The sequence below is a fragment of the Tribolium castaneum genome, chromosome 9, assembly GCF_031307605.1.
Source record: "Tribolium castaneum strain GA2 chromosome 9, icTriCast1.1, whole genome shotgun sequence".
Taxonomy (NCBI): domain Eukaryota; kingdom Metazoa; phylum Arthropoda; class Insecta; order Coleoptera; family Tenebrionidae; genus Tribolium; species Tribolium castaneum.
The window spans coordinates 3371339-3385683 of NC_087402.1; the positions used below are offsets into that span (position 1 = coordinate 3371339).

At 41.5% G+C, this 14345-nt stretch overlaps 6 protein-coding genes and 1 long non-coding RNA gene across 10 annotated transcripts; 4 read left to right on the forward strand and 3 right to left on the reverse strand.

Annotated features, from left to right (window-relative positions):
- The first annotated feature begins 83 nt into the window (after positions 1 to 83).
- Positions 84 to 2055, forward strand: LOC664144 (uncharacterized protein). The gene is made up of 2 exons (XM_970158.4): positions 84 to 178; positions 1233 to 2055. Exon 2 carries the CDS (start codon positions 1280 to 1282, stop codon positions 1889 to 1891), a length of 612 nt encoding a protein of 203 aa, XP_975251.1. The 5' UTR covers positions 84 to 178; positions 1233 to 1279; the 3' UTR covers positions 1892 to 2055.
- LOC103312629 (uncharacterized) lies at positions 368 to 1234 on the reverse strand. The gene is made up of 2 exons (XR_010335454.1): positions 735 to 1234; positions 368 to 631 (listed from the first exon to the last, which is right to left on the reverse strand). It is a non-coding gene; the product is annotated as an uncharacterized LOC103312629 (long non-coding RNA).
- A 700-nt stretch (positions 2056 to 2755) lies between the features above and the next one.
- On the forward strand, positions 2756 to 4503 carry LOC100141633 (zinc finger protein 80). Its single transcript, XM_001815665.4, has 2 exons — positions 2756 to 3186; positions 3340 to 4503. The coding sequence occupies exons 1-2, from the start codon at positions 2959 to 2961 to the stop codon at positions 4345 to 4347; spliced, it is 1236 nt and encodes a 411-aa protein (XP_001815717.2). The 5' UTR covers positions 2756 to 2958; the 3' UTR covers positions 4348 to 4503.
- Positions 4504 to 4593: 90 nt separating this feature from the next.
- On the forward strand, positions 4594 to 7009 carry angel. Of its 3 annotated transcripts, XM_064358970.1 has the most exons (8): positions 4632 to 4769; positions 4864 to 5068; positions 5230 to 5278; positions 5325 to 5542; positions 5590 to 5656; positions 5706 to 6173; positions 6222 to 6492; positions 6811 to 7009. In XM_064358970.1, the coding sequence occupies exons 2-8, from the start codon at positions 4955 to 4957 to the stop codon at positions 6956 to 6958; spliced, it is 1335 nt and encodes a 444-aa protein (XP_064215040.1). In that variant the 5' UTR covers positions 4632 to 4769; positions 4864 to 4954; the 3' UTR covers positions 6959 to 7009. The 3 variants fall into 3 exon arrangements, with proteins under 3 accessions (XP_008191926.1, XP_064215040.1, XP_064215039.1); XM_008193704.3 differs by having other exon boundaries at positions 4594 to 4769; positions 4864 to 5278; XM_064358969.1 differs by having other exon boundaries at positions 4643 to 5068.
- Positions 7010 to 7032: 23 nt separating this feature from the next.
- Positions 7033 to 9029, reverse strand: LOC664163 (calcineurin subunit B type 2). Its single transcript, XM_970177.4, has 5 exons — positions 8876 to 9029; positions 8692 to 8731; positions 8466 to 8642; positions 8164 to 8285; positions 7033 to 8117 (listed from the first exon to the last, which is right to left on the reverse strand). The coding sequence occupies exons 1-5, from the start codon at positions 8876 to 8878 to the stop codon at positions 7947 to 7949; spliced, it is 513 nt and encodes a 170-aa protein (XP_975270.1). The 5' UTR covers positions 8879 to 9029; the 3' UTR covers positions 7033 to 7946.
- Positions 9030 to 9724: 695 nt separating this feature from the next.
- Hsp110 (Heat shock protein 110) lies at positions 9725 to 13604 on the forward strand. 2 transcript variants are annotated; one of them, XM_008193706.3, is made up of 6 exons: positions 9725 to 10044; positions 10167 to 10549; positions 10604 to 11488; positions 11541 to 11860; positions 12417 to 12883; positions 12940 to 13604. In XM_008193706.3, exons 1-6 carry the CDS (start codon positions 9929 to 9931, stop codon positions 13286 to 13288), a joined length of 2520 nt encoding a protein of 839 aa, XP_008191928.1. In that variant the 5' UTR covers positions 9725 to 9928; the 3' UTR covers positions 13289 to 13604. The 2 variants fall into 2 exon arrangements, with proteins under 2 accessions (XP_008191928.1, XP_008191929.1); XM_008193707.3 differs by having other exon boundaries at positions 9726 to 10044; positions 11541 to 11809.
- LOC664180 (uncharacterized) lies at positions 13598 to 14055 on the reverse strand. The gene is made up of 2 exons (XM_970193.5): positions 13836 to 14055; positions 13598 to 13791 (listed from the first exon to the last, which is right to left on the reverse strand). The coding sequence occupies exons 1-2, from the start codon at positions 14053 to 14055 to the stop codon at positions 13598 to 13600; spliced, it is 414 nt and encodes a 137-aa protein (XP_975286.1).
- Between the last annotated feature and the right edge of the window lie 290 nt (positions 14056 to 14345).

Here is a 14345-nt window from a genome sequence, read left to right on the forward strand (position 1 = left end):
TGCTGCCAGTTTATTAAGCAAACTGATCAGTTTGGTGGCAAGATTTATTGCAAAAGCGCCTTTAAACATAAATTGCTAATAAAATTTCGGAGTACTTGATATGGTCCGCTCCATACGCTCCGCTGATTAGAAACTCGCTTGCAAAGTCCCGTTTGACAGGAGCGCAATAATGTGACAGGCATGGCCTCCTTGATGTATGGAGACAACTTCGTTGTTCAGGCCTGGCGCATCGATAAGCTTCAACGTTTTTTTCGAAACCGTAGATGGCGCCCTATTTAGCGCACTGACGTTTATCTGACAATAGCATTTGTAAGGTTAAATCCGAAAAAAAATTGAATTCAACAAGTACAATCAGCAGAAGAGAAGGTGAAAAAGAGCCCACAATGTAATTGATAATTTCTAAATACAAAAACTCAAAAAAATTAATAAAGTAGTAGATTTTTTTCGGGAGTTTGGTGATCCACGAGCGGTGCTTGAGAGTGAGCAGAGGTGAGAGGTCCAGACAGGGACTTTGGAACGGACGGTTCAGAGACACTCCAGCAGAGAGTAACGCAGCAGAAGAACGCTGGATCGAGCTTTTTTAAACCATTTCATTTGAAAAAAACGACTTTCTTTGCACATTTTACAAAAACTAAATTAACAATAGCAGGTTTTGAAAATACGTGTGTGCAAAATAGTTTCATTTGCCTAAACAATGTATTGCAAATATCTGCTGATTAAAAGGTTGCAAATACCTTTCAGAAAACTTAAGCCATGTCTTAAAAATCACAGATTTGTAACGCATTCAACCTTAACCATTGGTAAAACCATAGAGTATGCATAATAAATGGAAGGTTCTTTAAAACATCGTTTTCTCTGCATTTGTGTCTGCGTACTAGTGCCGTAGGTTATGCTTAAAATACTTATAAACGATGAACAATCAATTCACCTTAAAATAATTTGTATATCTTCTGAAGCTGAAAAAAAAATCCTAATGATCGTAAAATGATTTCCTGCAAAAGTTACACTATCCAAACGTTCATTCAGGGCATAACTTTAGAATTATCCTCACATTTTCAACGTATTTCACTTACATCTTTCAAATTTATTAGTCTTTAACCTCAAAAATGGTATTTGTCAAATAAACGTCAGTCCGCTAAATGCAGCGCCAGTGGAGAATCAGCCGAACTTAACGATGCGCCAGGCCTGAACAACGAAGTTGTCTCCATACATCAAGGAGGCCATGGTGACAGGAATAATCGCAAGACGTTTTCGACAAAAATAAACAATTAAGACAAGAATGGGTGTTTCCCGAGTGATACAAACGCATTTATTGATTGTTGTGTGTTGTGTTTTTGTGGTGTCGGGAGATGTACGCCCTGCAAAGCAAACTTCACCAGCTGTCTCTCCAGTGGCCTCCGAAGGGGGCCCCATTGCGCTTCCCAACGAGACTTATATGGGTCGCGAGCACATGATAAGGGTGAAGCCCCATAATGTCACACCGGAGTTTGTTGTGGGTCAGAAGAGTGATAACAAGACCAGTGTACCTAAGAAGGGGGTTGGGTTGCCAGACCCGAAGGTTGAAGTCAAAGCGAGTTCGTCGACGACTACCACCACGACCACGACCACGACGACAACTACCACGATACCCCCTAAACCCACGCTGACAATTGGGGAGGATGATGAGCCCCCGAATGCGAGCCCCAAACTGACCAAACTGAATGGTATTACCATAGAGTCAGTCAAGAAGCATAAAAAAACTGACTATGTGGTGCCTATTGTTGTTGTAATACTCTCAGTTCCTTTGGTAGCTATTATTTTTTCGGTTTTGTACAAACGCGGCTCGGACTGGTGGCAACATAGACATTATAGAAGAATGGACTTTCTCATTAACGGGATGTACGATAATTAATTCGGTTCTCCAAAGATTTGACTGTGCTTGCTATTATCCCTTTTATCTTAATCCTAGCTGTAAATACCTACTGTGCCTTACAAATGCAATAATTTTGTGATATTCCCAGATAATAATCTGTTGATTCTGTGTATTTTTGTACGATAATAAAGGTGTGAATAGAGTTTGACGATATTTTTTGATAGGAAACAAATAACCTCTTTTTTGTACATTATGTATAGAACTTAATTAAAGACAGATGATAATTTTTATTATAACGTTTTGTGATAATAATTTGCTACAGAAAGGTAATTAAATAAAAGTCTTGTCCAAAATTCGTGTTTTTTCTGCGGACGCGTACGGATTTTGAAAAATTTACTGATAATCAACAGAAAATTAAGTGACAAATCAGTACATCTCTAGAAACATACACTGTCAGAAACGGGCAAATTTAGAAAAATTTATAAACAGTTACATTCAGTGCCCTTGCTATAGCTTTTAAATGTCAAATAAATTGATCTGTACGTTACATCTTCGACAAATCTACATTTCAAATGCTCTCCACAATATAAGATAAGAATACAAGAGGTGTTTTAACATAGTTTTACGGCTGTAAAAAACCATCAGCAATACTTATTACAATTATGAATTGTTCTAATTCGTCAAATTACTAAGTACTTTGAACAGCAAGAACCACGTGGAGGTTTAGAGCATTCTTGCCAGGAAAAAGGATATAAAGGGGAGGTAAACAAAGATTATTAATCATTAAAGTCCCAAGGGGTGTCTGTCCGAACATTTTTTTACAGGGGGTGAAAAAAAACAGTGCATGGCTTGAATATGAGAAATAAATGCAGTTATGTTTTAATTTGTATTAGAATGGACAGGAGATGTTCTACATATGTGATATGTAGTCAGCATAACAGCTTATTGATGTTTTATGATGATTTACAATTATTTTGATAATTTTCTTGGTGTGAACTTGAAAATGAGAATGTTGGGTAAATGGTGCTAGCTTCAGCGATTGCCTGGTCCACTGTAATGTTCCTAGTGCCAGCACCATTTTTGGTGCTGTCTTCACGGACATCACGATGACAGTTGACGGTACCACAACTACCAATGTATTAACCAAAATTCGAAAAATCCCTTTTGTGACAGACTACCAAAAAATTGTAATTTGTTTTTGCAATCTGAGGGTGGAAAAAATGTCCGAAATTACGTTGTATCAGTGCCGTTTGTGCTTAAAAGACTCCCAGTTTTGTTACTCTTTGTTTGACGAAGACGTCACCGAGATAATAGAGAGTTTCACCTCAATTAAGGTTAGGACTCCAATATTCGTTTTTTACAATTTCTTTGCCATTTAAACTGAGTAAAACCTGGTTCTATTTTTTAAATAATTCATTGTACGTATTGGTATTGGTGCAATTATCTTGGTGCTAGTTTTCGAAAGTTATTTTTTTCGTTCTTATCAGATTGACGAAGAGGACGAGCTCCCTTCAATTTGCTGTTCGCAATGCCTTGAGGACATCTACGTCGTTTATCGCATTAGAAACCGCATAATCGAATCAGATAAAATCCTCCGGGAGCGCTTATCGCAAAAACCAAGCCCCGTCCCTGAAGATTACTCGATTAAAATCGAAACGGATTTAAAAACCGACATGTCCGAGCCCATTTCCGAACTCGTGATAATTAAACACGAGACTGAGTCAAACCCCATCCCTGACGACTCCCCCAGCGAAGAAATTGAAGTCACGATTAACCCCGAACTGAACGAAGTTTTCAAAAAACAAATCGAACTCAAACGCAAATCGGCGCTTGAAAAACCAGAAAACAACTACGAATGCACCGAATGCAACCTCCGTTTCAACTTCCAGAAATACTACCTCCAGCACATGAAAAAACACAACATCTTGAGCGTTTGCAAGATCTGTAGCCGGCAAGTGCTCACTTGCAACTACCGAAGACACCTCGAGGTCCACAAATCGTCGCCGAAAGTGTGCGAATTGTGTGGGGCGGTTGCGAAAAACGCGGAGAGTTTAAGGGGGCACATGTTCTACATGCACAAGAGCACCGCCGAGCAATATAAGTGTAAACAGTGCGGCAAGTTTTATAGATACAAGTATAAGTATCAGTTGCACGTACGGAAGGCCCATGGGGGCGATAAAACCCACATTTGTGAGGTGTGCGGGAAAGCGTTTTACACAGCTAGGGACGTAAATAGGCACATACAAATGACCCACATGAAACTGAGGCCCTATGTGTGCCAGTACTGTAATAAGGGGTTCAGCAGTTCGTATGCGAGGCGCACACATGTGAGACAGCACACCAACGAGAAGCCCTTCAAGTGTGAGATTTGTGCCGAAGGGTTTAGGCAAAGGGTGTCCCTGAAGACGCATTTGAGGTCCAAACATGGGATACTACAGATTGGCGAGCAAAGCTTGCACCAATCGGCCCCAAACGAGGCGCAAGTCGTTAGTTAAGAGACTGTGATTGGTTTTGAGTTCATTTTATTACGTACTGTGCCGTAATCGTTTTTATATTTTAATACTTCCATGTGATTGAATCGTTTTTAGTTTCGTAGTGTAATCGGCGGTAACTGTTGCAATTTTAAAAATAAAGTCGTGAATTGAAATCACTATGGCGCCTTTATTTGAATCGTTTAGGGATTTTTGAGTTGCCACTCGAGACATTTTTTACAAAAAAATACAAAATCACATCGAAACAGCTCAAAATACATTGATATTTTTAACTTTGTAATTTTGGACTTAAATATCGAATTGTTTTGGGCAGTTCCATGTGGTAATTTTAATTGAATAATCCTTAACGTCACCTGTCAAATGTCCGCAAACTTAACCAAAATTTGCAAAAATAATTGTGAATGGACATAGGGCGCATGCAGTCTGTAAGTTACAAAATTCCGCTATTCATGTAATGTTATCGGTGATATTTAATAAATCGCTGCACACCGATCCGTTTCTGATTAATGATTTTTCAAGAGTTGCCCCCCCCTAATCAGTAACAAGTTAAATGGGGCTCCGAATGCGAGTACTAACAAATCGAAGCACATTGTAATGGCAGAACGTCGCAATGAATCGTGTGCCAATAAGAACAACGACAATAATTACAGTAACATTCGCCCTATTGTCACTCCTCGTATACCGAGGCTACCGAACAATTGGAGGCAAAGTCAGAACCGAACCGAGGAAAGTATCTACCCCAGTGTCGGAAATGTGGTGCAATTCAATCATTTTACGGTGGGGCCGCCCTTGTGGCAGCCTTTACTACCACACACGTACAATAATTTAGTTTATCCGCAATTTGTACACGCAGTATTACAACCAAATTTACAACCGTGCTTTCACAGACCTAACCAGGAAAACCGGAGGCGGGTACACAACGCTGCTAACACTGGTAGTGGTAATGCAAAAAAAAATTTTTTCCAAACTGAAAATTTTAGCGGGGCAAACGTCACTTAACGGTTTGCGTTTCTGGGAAAAAATCTCGCCAAATAATGCCAGCTCAGGGTTTGTTTTCTCTGTGATGACTTACAATGTCCTGGCACAGGACCTCGTCAACCAACACCCTTACTTATACGCTCTCCACCGGAAAGATTCCCTCAAATGGGACACTCGCTGGAATAATCTCTTGGCCGAAATACGCAATTTAAACCCAGACGTAATCAAGCAAAAATATAAAAAATCACAACTAAACCCAATTTTCAGATTTTGTGTCTCCAAGAAGTACAAAACACGCATTTAGATCAATATTTTTCAACACTTGACACTTTGGGTAATACAATAATTTAATAAAAAAAATTATGAAAAAAATTGTAACATAGGGTATCAAGGGCTGTACAAGCAACGTACGGGCCCCCGGACCGACGGCTGCGCCATCTACTACAAGCCCCACCTCCTCACCCTCCTCGAGCACGAAACAGTTGAATACAACCAGCCCACCACCCGCCTCCTTGACCGCGACAACGTTGCCATAATCGCAAAATTCGCCTCTAAGTCCCGCCCCTCGCATCCCTTTGTCGTCGCCACCACCCACCTCCTCTACAACCCCAAACGGCAAGACGTACGCCTCGCCCAAACGCAACTCCTATTGGCCGAAATCGACCGAATTGCCTTCAATTCCTCTACGTACCTCCCGGTTATCCTCACCGGCGACCTAAACTCCACCCCTGACTCCGCCCTCTACAAATTCATAAGTAGCGGATTTTTGCGCCGTGAGGATTTGGCTTTGATTCGTTCGCCGAGAAGTCAGACCGGGTTCTATGGCCTACCCCCATCGTTGCGTATAACAAGTGGGTGGGGCGTAAGGCGGGGATGAGTTTTTGCAAGTTGTGTTTCAGATGAGTGCCAGCATGCCGATTTGTTAGTGAAGAGACAGGAGAATAATGTTCTGCCAAGACAGGAGGAGCTCAAGTTGATTGAGTTGAGGCATAGTGGGAGACAGATGGAAGGGGCGAAAAATAAGGAGAAGGTCGACGAGAAGTTGTTCAATTCGGGGGGTTTGAGCCATAAGTTTTTCCTAGATTCGGTGTATAAGCACAGGAATAAGGGGGATATGGAAGCCACGACCTTTCAGGACATGTGGGTTTCCGTCGATTATATTTTTTTCAGGTAATTTTTTTCGTCATCAAAACGGGTATTTTTAATTGTATCACCCGCCAAAAAATAAATATTTGCAGTTACGTAAAAAAATTTGATTTGCGCTACAACTAAATGGTTTAACGTTAAATGTCCATTAGTATTAAGCACTTGAAAAAAAGACATCAGTGAATTGTTGATTTAATTTAAATAAACGGCACATCAATACGTAATTGTATAAGAAAATGAAAAAAAAAAAATCTGTTTAGGTAACTAAATGCAAAGGCGTTTGATTTGTTGTACTGTGATGGCCATGAGTGCTTTTATAATTTTATTCTTGACTTATTTTAGTAAGAAGCGGAAACATAAGAATGGTCTCGTGCTTTTGGAGCGTTACAGATTGCCAACGAGCCGAGAATTGAGCGATCTGAAGATCCCGAATGGGGAATTGGGGTCGGATCATTTGTCGTTGATGGCGAGATTTAAGTTGGAAATGTGATTGTATGTTAAACGTTGACTCTATTTTGTAAAAATAAAGTTTGTTTAAGGAGTGTGTGTTTGATTGAAAGAGTGTTGTAGAGAGGTGAAATAATTTTATTGAACAACATAAATTTTTAAACAGAATATCTATTTGTTTTGCACAACACAACGAGGGTAACATATTATACAGGGAGAGTGGAATAAATAACTTTCCAACTATACACTATAATTTACATCAATTGTGTTAGTGTTAGAAAACTCCACCGTATCGTGTGCGTGAAATTCGGTGTTTGTTCCCTTGCGCACAAATAGAGAACTGTCAGCGAATTTCGTAATTTCCGCAAATCAAAGACCCGTGAAAATGTAAGCTGAATCGGGAGAGACGGCAAGTAGAGTTTTCCTGTATTTGTGGTCCCAATCAATTCAGTTTAAATTCGGTTTAGGTGATTGATTTCGCTTGGTCGTGGAGTTGATGAGTGAGTTGCCATGTCCGGTATTAAGGCCCGTTGTGCACTCTAACGGGTCTTAGCAGAGGTCGTGGCTGCTATCTAACGGTGATCAGCGCGAGTATCAATAAGTACATCCGAAAGCGTTACACAGTACGGTTAGAATATAGAATATTAAAAACGGGAGGGCAGAGCCCGCCGAATTAAAGCTATACACACAACACCTAGATAAAGTATAAAGAACAACCATTATCAATATACATATATGTTTTTTTGATTTATAAAATATTTTAACAGGAAACAACAAGCACGTTACATGCAAATAGAATCATAACATTAGCTTAAGACTTTTATTATACAGTGTTAGAAAACATCCACTTTTATATGTATAATATTTATAAATATTTAAACAAACTTATTGAACTAAAGAACCTAGGCTAGTATTCCCCAACCGAAAAACCTGAAAACGGTGACTGAAGCCTGTGATGTATACAAGAGCTAACGCTTCTTAACTAATGGAGATGGTCAGGTCTTACGTTGGACAATCTCACCCTTTTTGGTCTACACATCCACCACCATCTTTTTGTGGATGTCAGTGTTGCCAACCACGTTACAAAACTCCTCGAATGAAATCTTACCGTCCTCGTCTTTATCCGCAAACAAAATTGTCTTATCTACGATTTGCTGGAGTTGGGTGTCTTTCAAATTGTTCCCGACCATCATTTTCAACACCTGAAAACCACCCTCAGAAACAGCCCCAAAACCCGGCCGAACTCACTTGAAACAACTCCCCATTCGAGATAAACCCGTCGTTATCCATGTCGTAAATTCGGAACGCAAACCGCAGCTTAGAGAGCTTGTCCCCCTTCACGCTGAACTGCGACACTCCCTGGATAAACTCTGCAAGAACGCCCCCAAAATAGAACGAGAAAATTGGCGAAAACGGGGCTATTATCGCCGAACAATCCGCGTTATTTTTACTCTTTTATTTACACACAGGTGTCTAAAATTAGCCCCACCTGAGTCACTTGAGATTTACGGCCAATCTATCACTTTATAGCCCATAACCGCCCCCTTTACCTTTAAAATCCACCTCGCCGTTGCCGTCGGCGTCGAAGATGTCAATCACGCGCTGCACCAGAGGATTCTGCTGGAGCTCCGGCAGCGACATGAACTCGTCGATGCTGAGCGCCCCGGAATTGTCCAAGTCTAGCTTCCGGAATCGCTTACCGAGGCGTCGTATCTCATCGGCGTCGACTAAAACAAGCACACTGTATGGGGGCACCGCCACTTTCCGTCAACTTACAGTTTGAGCATAACTCCATGGGCAGGGAGCTCTCGTTACCCTGAAAAAAAGCAAAATCGTGAGCCTCCTGCGACGGATGGGCTTGCCCCTAAAAGTAGGCTAGCCCTCAACACGGCTCCAGGCCTGCCGGGGCTGCGCCACGGCACCTGCGGGCACTGCAAACGTTTGAGGGGGCTGTACGTACCATGGTTGGCTGCTTTTTTGCACTTTAATGGTTGGAAAATCTGCTATTCTGAGATGTGTTTGCTAAACGGACAAATTATTACTGGAGCAGCGCAGAGGGCGCTGGCGTCGGCTAAATTGAAAAACAATCGAACGCGATAAAATTGAATTTTCCCGCCGCGGGCCGCAAATTCTACTTTCTTCACCCCATGCATCTAATGATTATTTAGATATAATTTAGAAAAAAATATTATGTAATATTAGTTAATCATTTTAATAAGTTTCAGTGTGAAAATGCTACAAACAAAAGTTTCCGGTTATGCCTATTATTATTAAAATAATTTGGGTGCTTTTTGTAGTTACATAAAGGATTAAAGATTGTAAATAGATGAAAGTTCAATAATAATTCTAATCAAACGTGAAATTTGAGAGTTCTAATAGGTCAGCCTTGAAACTAGTGGAATTTTTTAACTTGTGGACCAGATTGCGTCTCCTCGTCATTTCCGCTTTTTGTCTGCTTTTTTGAATTTGCTGGCGATTCTTAAATTTCTTATCTTTTATCATTTGTGGTTTTTTGTTTTTTGGGTTGCTTCCTTTGGTTGTGTTCTTGCCAAAAACAGTAACAAAACGACGCCATAATAACGAACCATGCGTTTAATAAAATTACAAATTTGATTTCCGGTTCTTTTTATTTTTTATTCGTCTTGTTCCCAATATCTTTTATGGTTTTTTGTGTCCGGAAAACCCCTGAATTTTCTAGAAATCCAAAATTTCCTCCCTTTCCTTTGGTTGCCTTTCTCTTTTCCACTCGTGTGACCCAGTCGGTCAAACAAAGATGGCCTGATTCTGGAACCTTCCAGAAGCAGTAACCTTGCTCTTTCCTCAGTTGGCAACAGTTAGTCTAAAATCAGAAAGCACGAGCTGCGAGTGACCGAGCGAAAAAACCGGTACCTTCCAACTCCCAGTGCAAATAATCGCAAAATTTGTGTTATTCCCACTCGAAGAGAGCCCCACACAGTGTTTTTGTGTTTAATTATCGCCATTTGAACATCCGGCGTCAAAATAAACTCGCATTATGGCGGCAATGTCAGTCATAGGAATTGACCTGGGGAACGAGTCTTGCTATGTCGCCGTCGCCAAAGCCGGTGGCATCGAGACCATCGCCAACGATTACAGTTTACGAGCGACTCCGTAAGTACCACACAGCCCCCCGGTGACACCTCGCTGTAACCTTGATCCCCCATCACCTTATATGACCATGCTCGGCTTTACCGAAATTGGGCAATTGTGGGCGAATGATTGCTTGATTTCAGATCATTCATCGCCTTTTCGGACAAAAACCGAATCTTGGGGGTCGCCGCCAAAAACCAACAAATCACCAACATGAAAAACACGGTTTATGGACTCAAAAGGCTCATTGGGCGGAAGTATAGGGACCCCCACGTGCAGCGGGAGCTACAAATGTTGCCTTTTAACGTTATAGAAGTAGCACAAGGAAATATCGGTATTAAGGTTAACTATTTAAATGAGGAACACATATTCTCGCCGGAACAGTGTCTAGCTATGTTACTAACCAAATTAAAGGATATTTCGTCGACTGCTCTACAAACCCCTATTAACGACTGTGTTATCTCAGTTCCCTCATACTTTACAAATAATGAGAGAAAAGCACTCATGGATTCTGCGGCTATTGCTGGTAAATCATCCCCCAGTTTGGTATTAATGTCGTTTGAGCCAAAATCATTTTTAGGTTTGAATGTACTCAGATTATTCAACGAGACGACCGCTACGGCCTTGTCTTACGGCATTTACAAGCAGGACTTGCCGGGGCCCGATGACAAGTCTCGTAATGTTGTTTTCGTTGATTGCGGTCATTCCTCTCTTCAAGTTTTCGCTTGCGCGTTCAATAAAGACAAACTTCGCATGATTGCGACCGCTTCTGATCCATACCTCGGCGGTAGAGACTTCGACCTTGCTTTGGCCGACCATTTCTGCAAAGAATTCCAAACGAAATATCACATCGACGCTAAATCTAACGCTCGCGCCTTCAGTCGCCTTCTCGGCGAAGTGGAAAAAGTCAAAAAGCAGATGTCGGCCAACTCCACGTCATTACCCCTCAATATCGAGTGTTTCATGGACGATAAGGACGTACACAGCAGCATAAAGCGAACCGATATGGAGCAGTTGTGTGCTCCTTTGTTTCAGAGAGTCGAAACGACCTTAAAACAATGCCTGGACGCGTCAGGCTTAAAATTAGACGAAATTTACTCAGTCGAGATAGTCGGCGGGTCGAGCAGGATTCCTGCTATCAAACAATTGATAGAGAAGGTTTTTAAAAAAGTGCCAAGCACTACTCTGAATCAGGACGAGGCTGTAAGCAGGGGTTGCGCTCTACAGTGCGCTATGCTTTCACCGGCGGTCCGGGTTAGGGAATTTGGCGTTAAAGACGTACAGAATTATGCAGTTTCGGTGTCATGGGATGCCAGCACTGATGGGGAAGCCGCAGGGGAGGTTGAGGCCTTCCCGGTCAACCACCAGGTCCCCTATTCCAAAATGTTGACGTTCTACAGACAAGAACCCTTCTCCATCAAAGCGATGTATTCGGGAAATGTCCCCTACCCTGATAAAAACATTGGTGAGTTTTGTTAGTCAGATTTTCGGGCGTGGAAACTAAAAAATCAATTCAGGCACTTGGATCGTGAAAGACATTCGTCCGAACGCTGAGGGCAAGCCGCAGAAGGTCAAGGTCAAAGTCAGGATCAACCTGCACGGCATCATGACAGTGTCCAGTGCGTCGTTGTTTGAAGCGAAGGAGTCAAGCGAGGCTGAAAATGAGGAAACGCAAAAGGTGCAGCAACAAGAGGAGCAGGAAAAACCGACGAATCAGAATTCCACTGATCAGCAGAACGACGTTGATGCTCCGATGGCTGATGGCGTGAACAATGCGGCTCCTGAGGTAGGCTCCAGCACCAGCTGGACGAAGAAAATTTCTGCCTGGTTCAGCGGGGTACGCATTCGATCCCGGCAACGCTGGCCTGGCATATTTTCGTTCACTGTCTTGATTTGGTAAAACATTCCCTTGGGGCGAGCCACACTCGCACTTCCTTTGTTATTTTCAGCTTATCTTTTTAATTGGCACCGTTTTTACCCCCTTGGGTGTTCATTTCTCATTGTTTGTGTGAAGTCTGTTACATGGAACTAACAGCCAACTTCACACTTCATTGCACTTGATTTTTTCCTTTCATGTCTCTTGGGACGATAAGGTAATAGGTGGTGTTAAGACACATGGTGGTCTAACTCTCTTCATTTCTGTTAAACTATTAACGTCATTTTTCAAATATATTACATGAAATTTTAGATAAAGCCTTGAAATTCAGCCCAGTTGACATTTTTAAATGGGAAATGAAAGGAGTTTTGTTGTCATGTTTTTAACTTCACTTGTAATATTGTGTGGATGCAGTATAAAATGTGGCCTGTTGTTATGTGTGTTTTGGTGTGAAGTTGGAGCTGTCATTACGCCATGGCTAATATTACACCCAGCTCACTTGTTTTTCTCCTTATAGGACGGCGATAAAGACAAAAAGAAGAAGCAAGTGTTGAAGAGCATCGAATTACCGATTGAATCTCTGACCGCTGGCTTCTCCCAAGTCGAAATCAATCAATACACCGAGCAAGAATTCAAAATGATTGCTGCCGACCGCCAGGAGAAGGAACGAGCCGATGCAAGAAACGCGTTTGAAGAATACGTTTACGAATTGCGCGGGAAGATATCATCCGACGACGAACTTGGTGCTTTTATTCTCGAAAATGATCGTTCGGCTCTAATGCAACAATTAGACGATATGGAAAATTGGTTGTACGAAGATGGCGCTGAGTGCAACCGACAGGTTTATCAAGACAAATTAGCTGAATTAAAATCAAAAGGAGAGCCAATCCAGACTAGAAAAGTCGAATTCGAGCTGCGACCACACGTTATTGAAGATTTCGCCAAATCGCTCCAACTTACGATGAAAGCTTTAGAGGCGATTAAGTAAGTCGTGGCGTTTAGTCTGCGGTCGGGTTGTGAAATTGATAATTTTGTTTCAGGGGTAACGACCCGAAATTTGCGCATTTGACTGAAGACGAGGTCAAGAAGGTGGATAATGCGTTCAAGAATTCGTTCCAGTGGTTGGAGCAAACAAGAGCGAAGCTTGTCAACGCACCTAAGCACGTAGCCCCGCCTGTTACTGTCTCTCAGATCCGACAAGAGAAGAATGATTTTGAATGCACAGTCAGTCCTATTTTGAATAAGCCACCGCCAAAGGCACCCTCGCCCCCGAAAGAGGAAAAGAGCCCGACAGATGAGAAGGCTCAAAATGCGCAAACTGAGCAGAACCAACAGAATCAGCAGAACCAGAACCAGCAGGAGAACATGGACTGGTCGTCGGCAAATTAGGTGTAATTGATATTTATAATGCTTGGACACAATTTTCAGAGCGAGGCACGTCGTAATCGTTCCCTTATACTGTATTACTAGAAAATTTTCTATTTATATTTTACTTAAACCATCGCAGTTTTTACTACATTTTGTTGGAAGAAATTGTCTCAAGTCAGTTTGCACCGATGTGTTTTACTGCATTTTAAAGGGAGTTTAAATTGTAGTTCTGATCGTAGCTTCATTCCATTTAAGTTATTTAACAACTCACTTTTTTGTTGTAATTTTTTATTTGAAAAAATTGTGTTTAATAAAATATTTAGAAACAATTTAATAATACTGGACTTTTTTGAAACACGGCAAAATTTGCATGATCCCAAAGGCCACTTCAGTCGCCGCCAGCATGGTCATCATGGCACATAAAATATACTCTAACCTTGCGACAAAGTGCTGCAGAAAAAACGTGTAAAGACAGCCGGCGATTGTAAAGAACGTCATAAAAACGGCAATTCCGGTCACTAAATCTACAAAAGAGACATTAACTGGCTCGAAATAAACACGCTTTTACCTCGTTTTCTATCTTTAAATTTCCGATAAATTAGGATTTTCGCAATTTCGACAGCCAACACCGTAAAAATAACACTCGCATCTTCCTCGATACCGGGCGTGGGGACGGCACTTTGCCACTTTGCGGCCACCAGAATCGTCTCACATATGAAAAATAGGGGGTAATAAAATACGTTTAGGTAAATTAGACATTCAAACATCAACTCTGCGTCCACCTTCATCGTGTACGGCTTTTCACTGCTCGAATGTGCTATTTCCAGATCAGTTAACACTTTGAGGTATTTTTAGACCGTGTTTACAGGAGCGGAGCGCCCTCGTGAGGATTGCCCGATCGATTGGGGCAGGTTTTAATTCCATTGAAAGTAATACAAACCCCCATGGTGCTAAAAAATTTAATTTTTGAAAGCGAGCCGAGTGCTCGAATTTCACCGCGCCATCTGTGAGGCTGAATTTAAGTTAGTGGAAATGAAACACCTTTTAAGAGTTTTCAATTCAGAATTGAACTATTGAC

Excerpts from the sequence above, each read along its gene's own strand:
- angel (XM_008193704.3), top strand. The coding sequence starts at position 4,746 with ATGGACATAGGGCGCATGCAGTCT. Across the intron at positions 5,543-5,589 it reads TACGCAATTTAAACCCAGAC|ATTTTGTGTCTCCAAGAAGT; the intron begins GTAATCAAGCAA and ends CCCAATTTTCAG. Across the intron at positions 5,657-5,705 it reads TTCAACACTTGACACTTTGG|GGTATCAAGGGCTGTACAAG; the intron begins GTAATACAATAA and ends ATTGTAACATAG.
- LOC664180 (XM_970193.5), bottom strand. The coding sequence starts at position 14,055 with ATGAAGGTGGACGCAGAGTTGATGTTTGAATGTCTAATTTACCTAAAC. Across the intron at positions 13,792-13,835 it reads ATTTAAAGATAGAAAACGAG|ATTTAGTGACCGGAATTGCC; the intron begins GTAAAAGCGTGT and ends TCTCTTTTGTAG.
- LOC664163 (XM_970177.4), bottom strand. Across the intron at positions 8,643-8,691 it reads CATGGAGTTATGCTCAAACT|TCGACGCCGATGAGATACGA; the intron begins GTAAGTTGACGG and ends TGCTTGTTTTAG. Across the intron at positions 8,286-8,465 it reads CGGCGAGGTGGATTTTAAAG|AGTTTATCCAGGGAGTGTCG; the intron begins GTAAAGGGGGCG and ends GCGTTCTTGCAG.
- Hsp110 (XM_008193706.3), top strand. The coding sequence starts at position 9,929 with ATGGCGGCAATGTCAGTCATAGGAATTGACCTGGGGAACGAGTCTTGC. Across the intron at positions 11,861-12,416 it reads TTTCTGCCTGGTTCAGCGGG|GACGGCGATAAAGACAAAAA; the intron begins GTACGCATTCGA and ends TTCTCCTTATAG. Across the intron at positions 12,884-12,939 it reads AAAGCTTTAGAGGCGATTAA|GGGTAACGACCCGAAATTTG; the intron begins GTAAGTCGTGGC and ends ATTTTGTTTCAG.
- LOC100141633 (XM_001815665.4), top strand. The coding sequence starts at position 2,959 with ATGACAGTTGACGGTACCACAACTACCAATGTATTAACCAAAATTCGA. Across the intron at positions 3,187-3,339 it reads AGAGTTTCACCTCAATTAAG|ATTGACGAAGAGGACGAGCT; the intron begins GTTAGGACTCCA and ends CGTTCTTATCAG.
- LOC664144 (XM_970158.4), top strand. The coding sequence starts at position 1,280 with ATGGGTGTTTCCCGAGTGATACAAACGCATTTATTGATTGTTGTGTGT.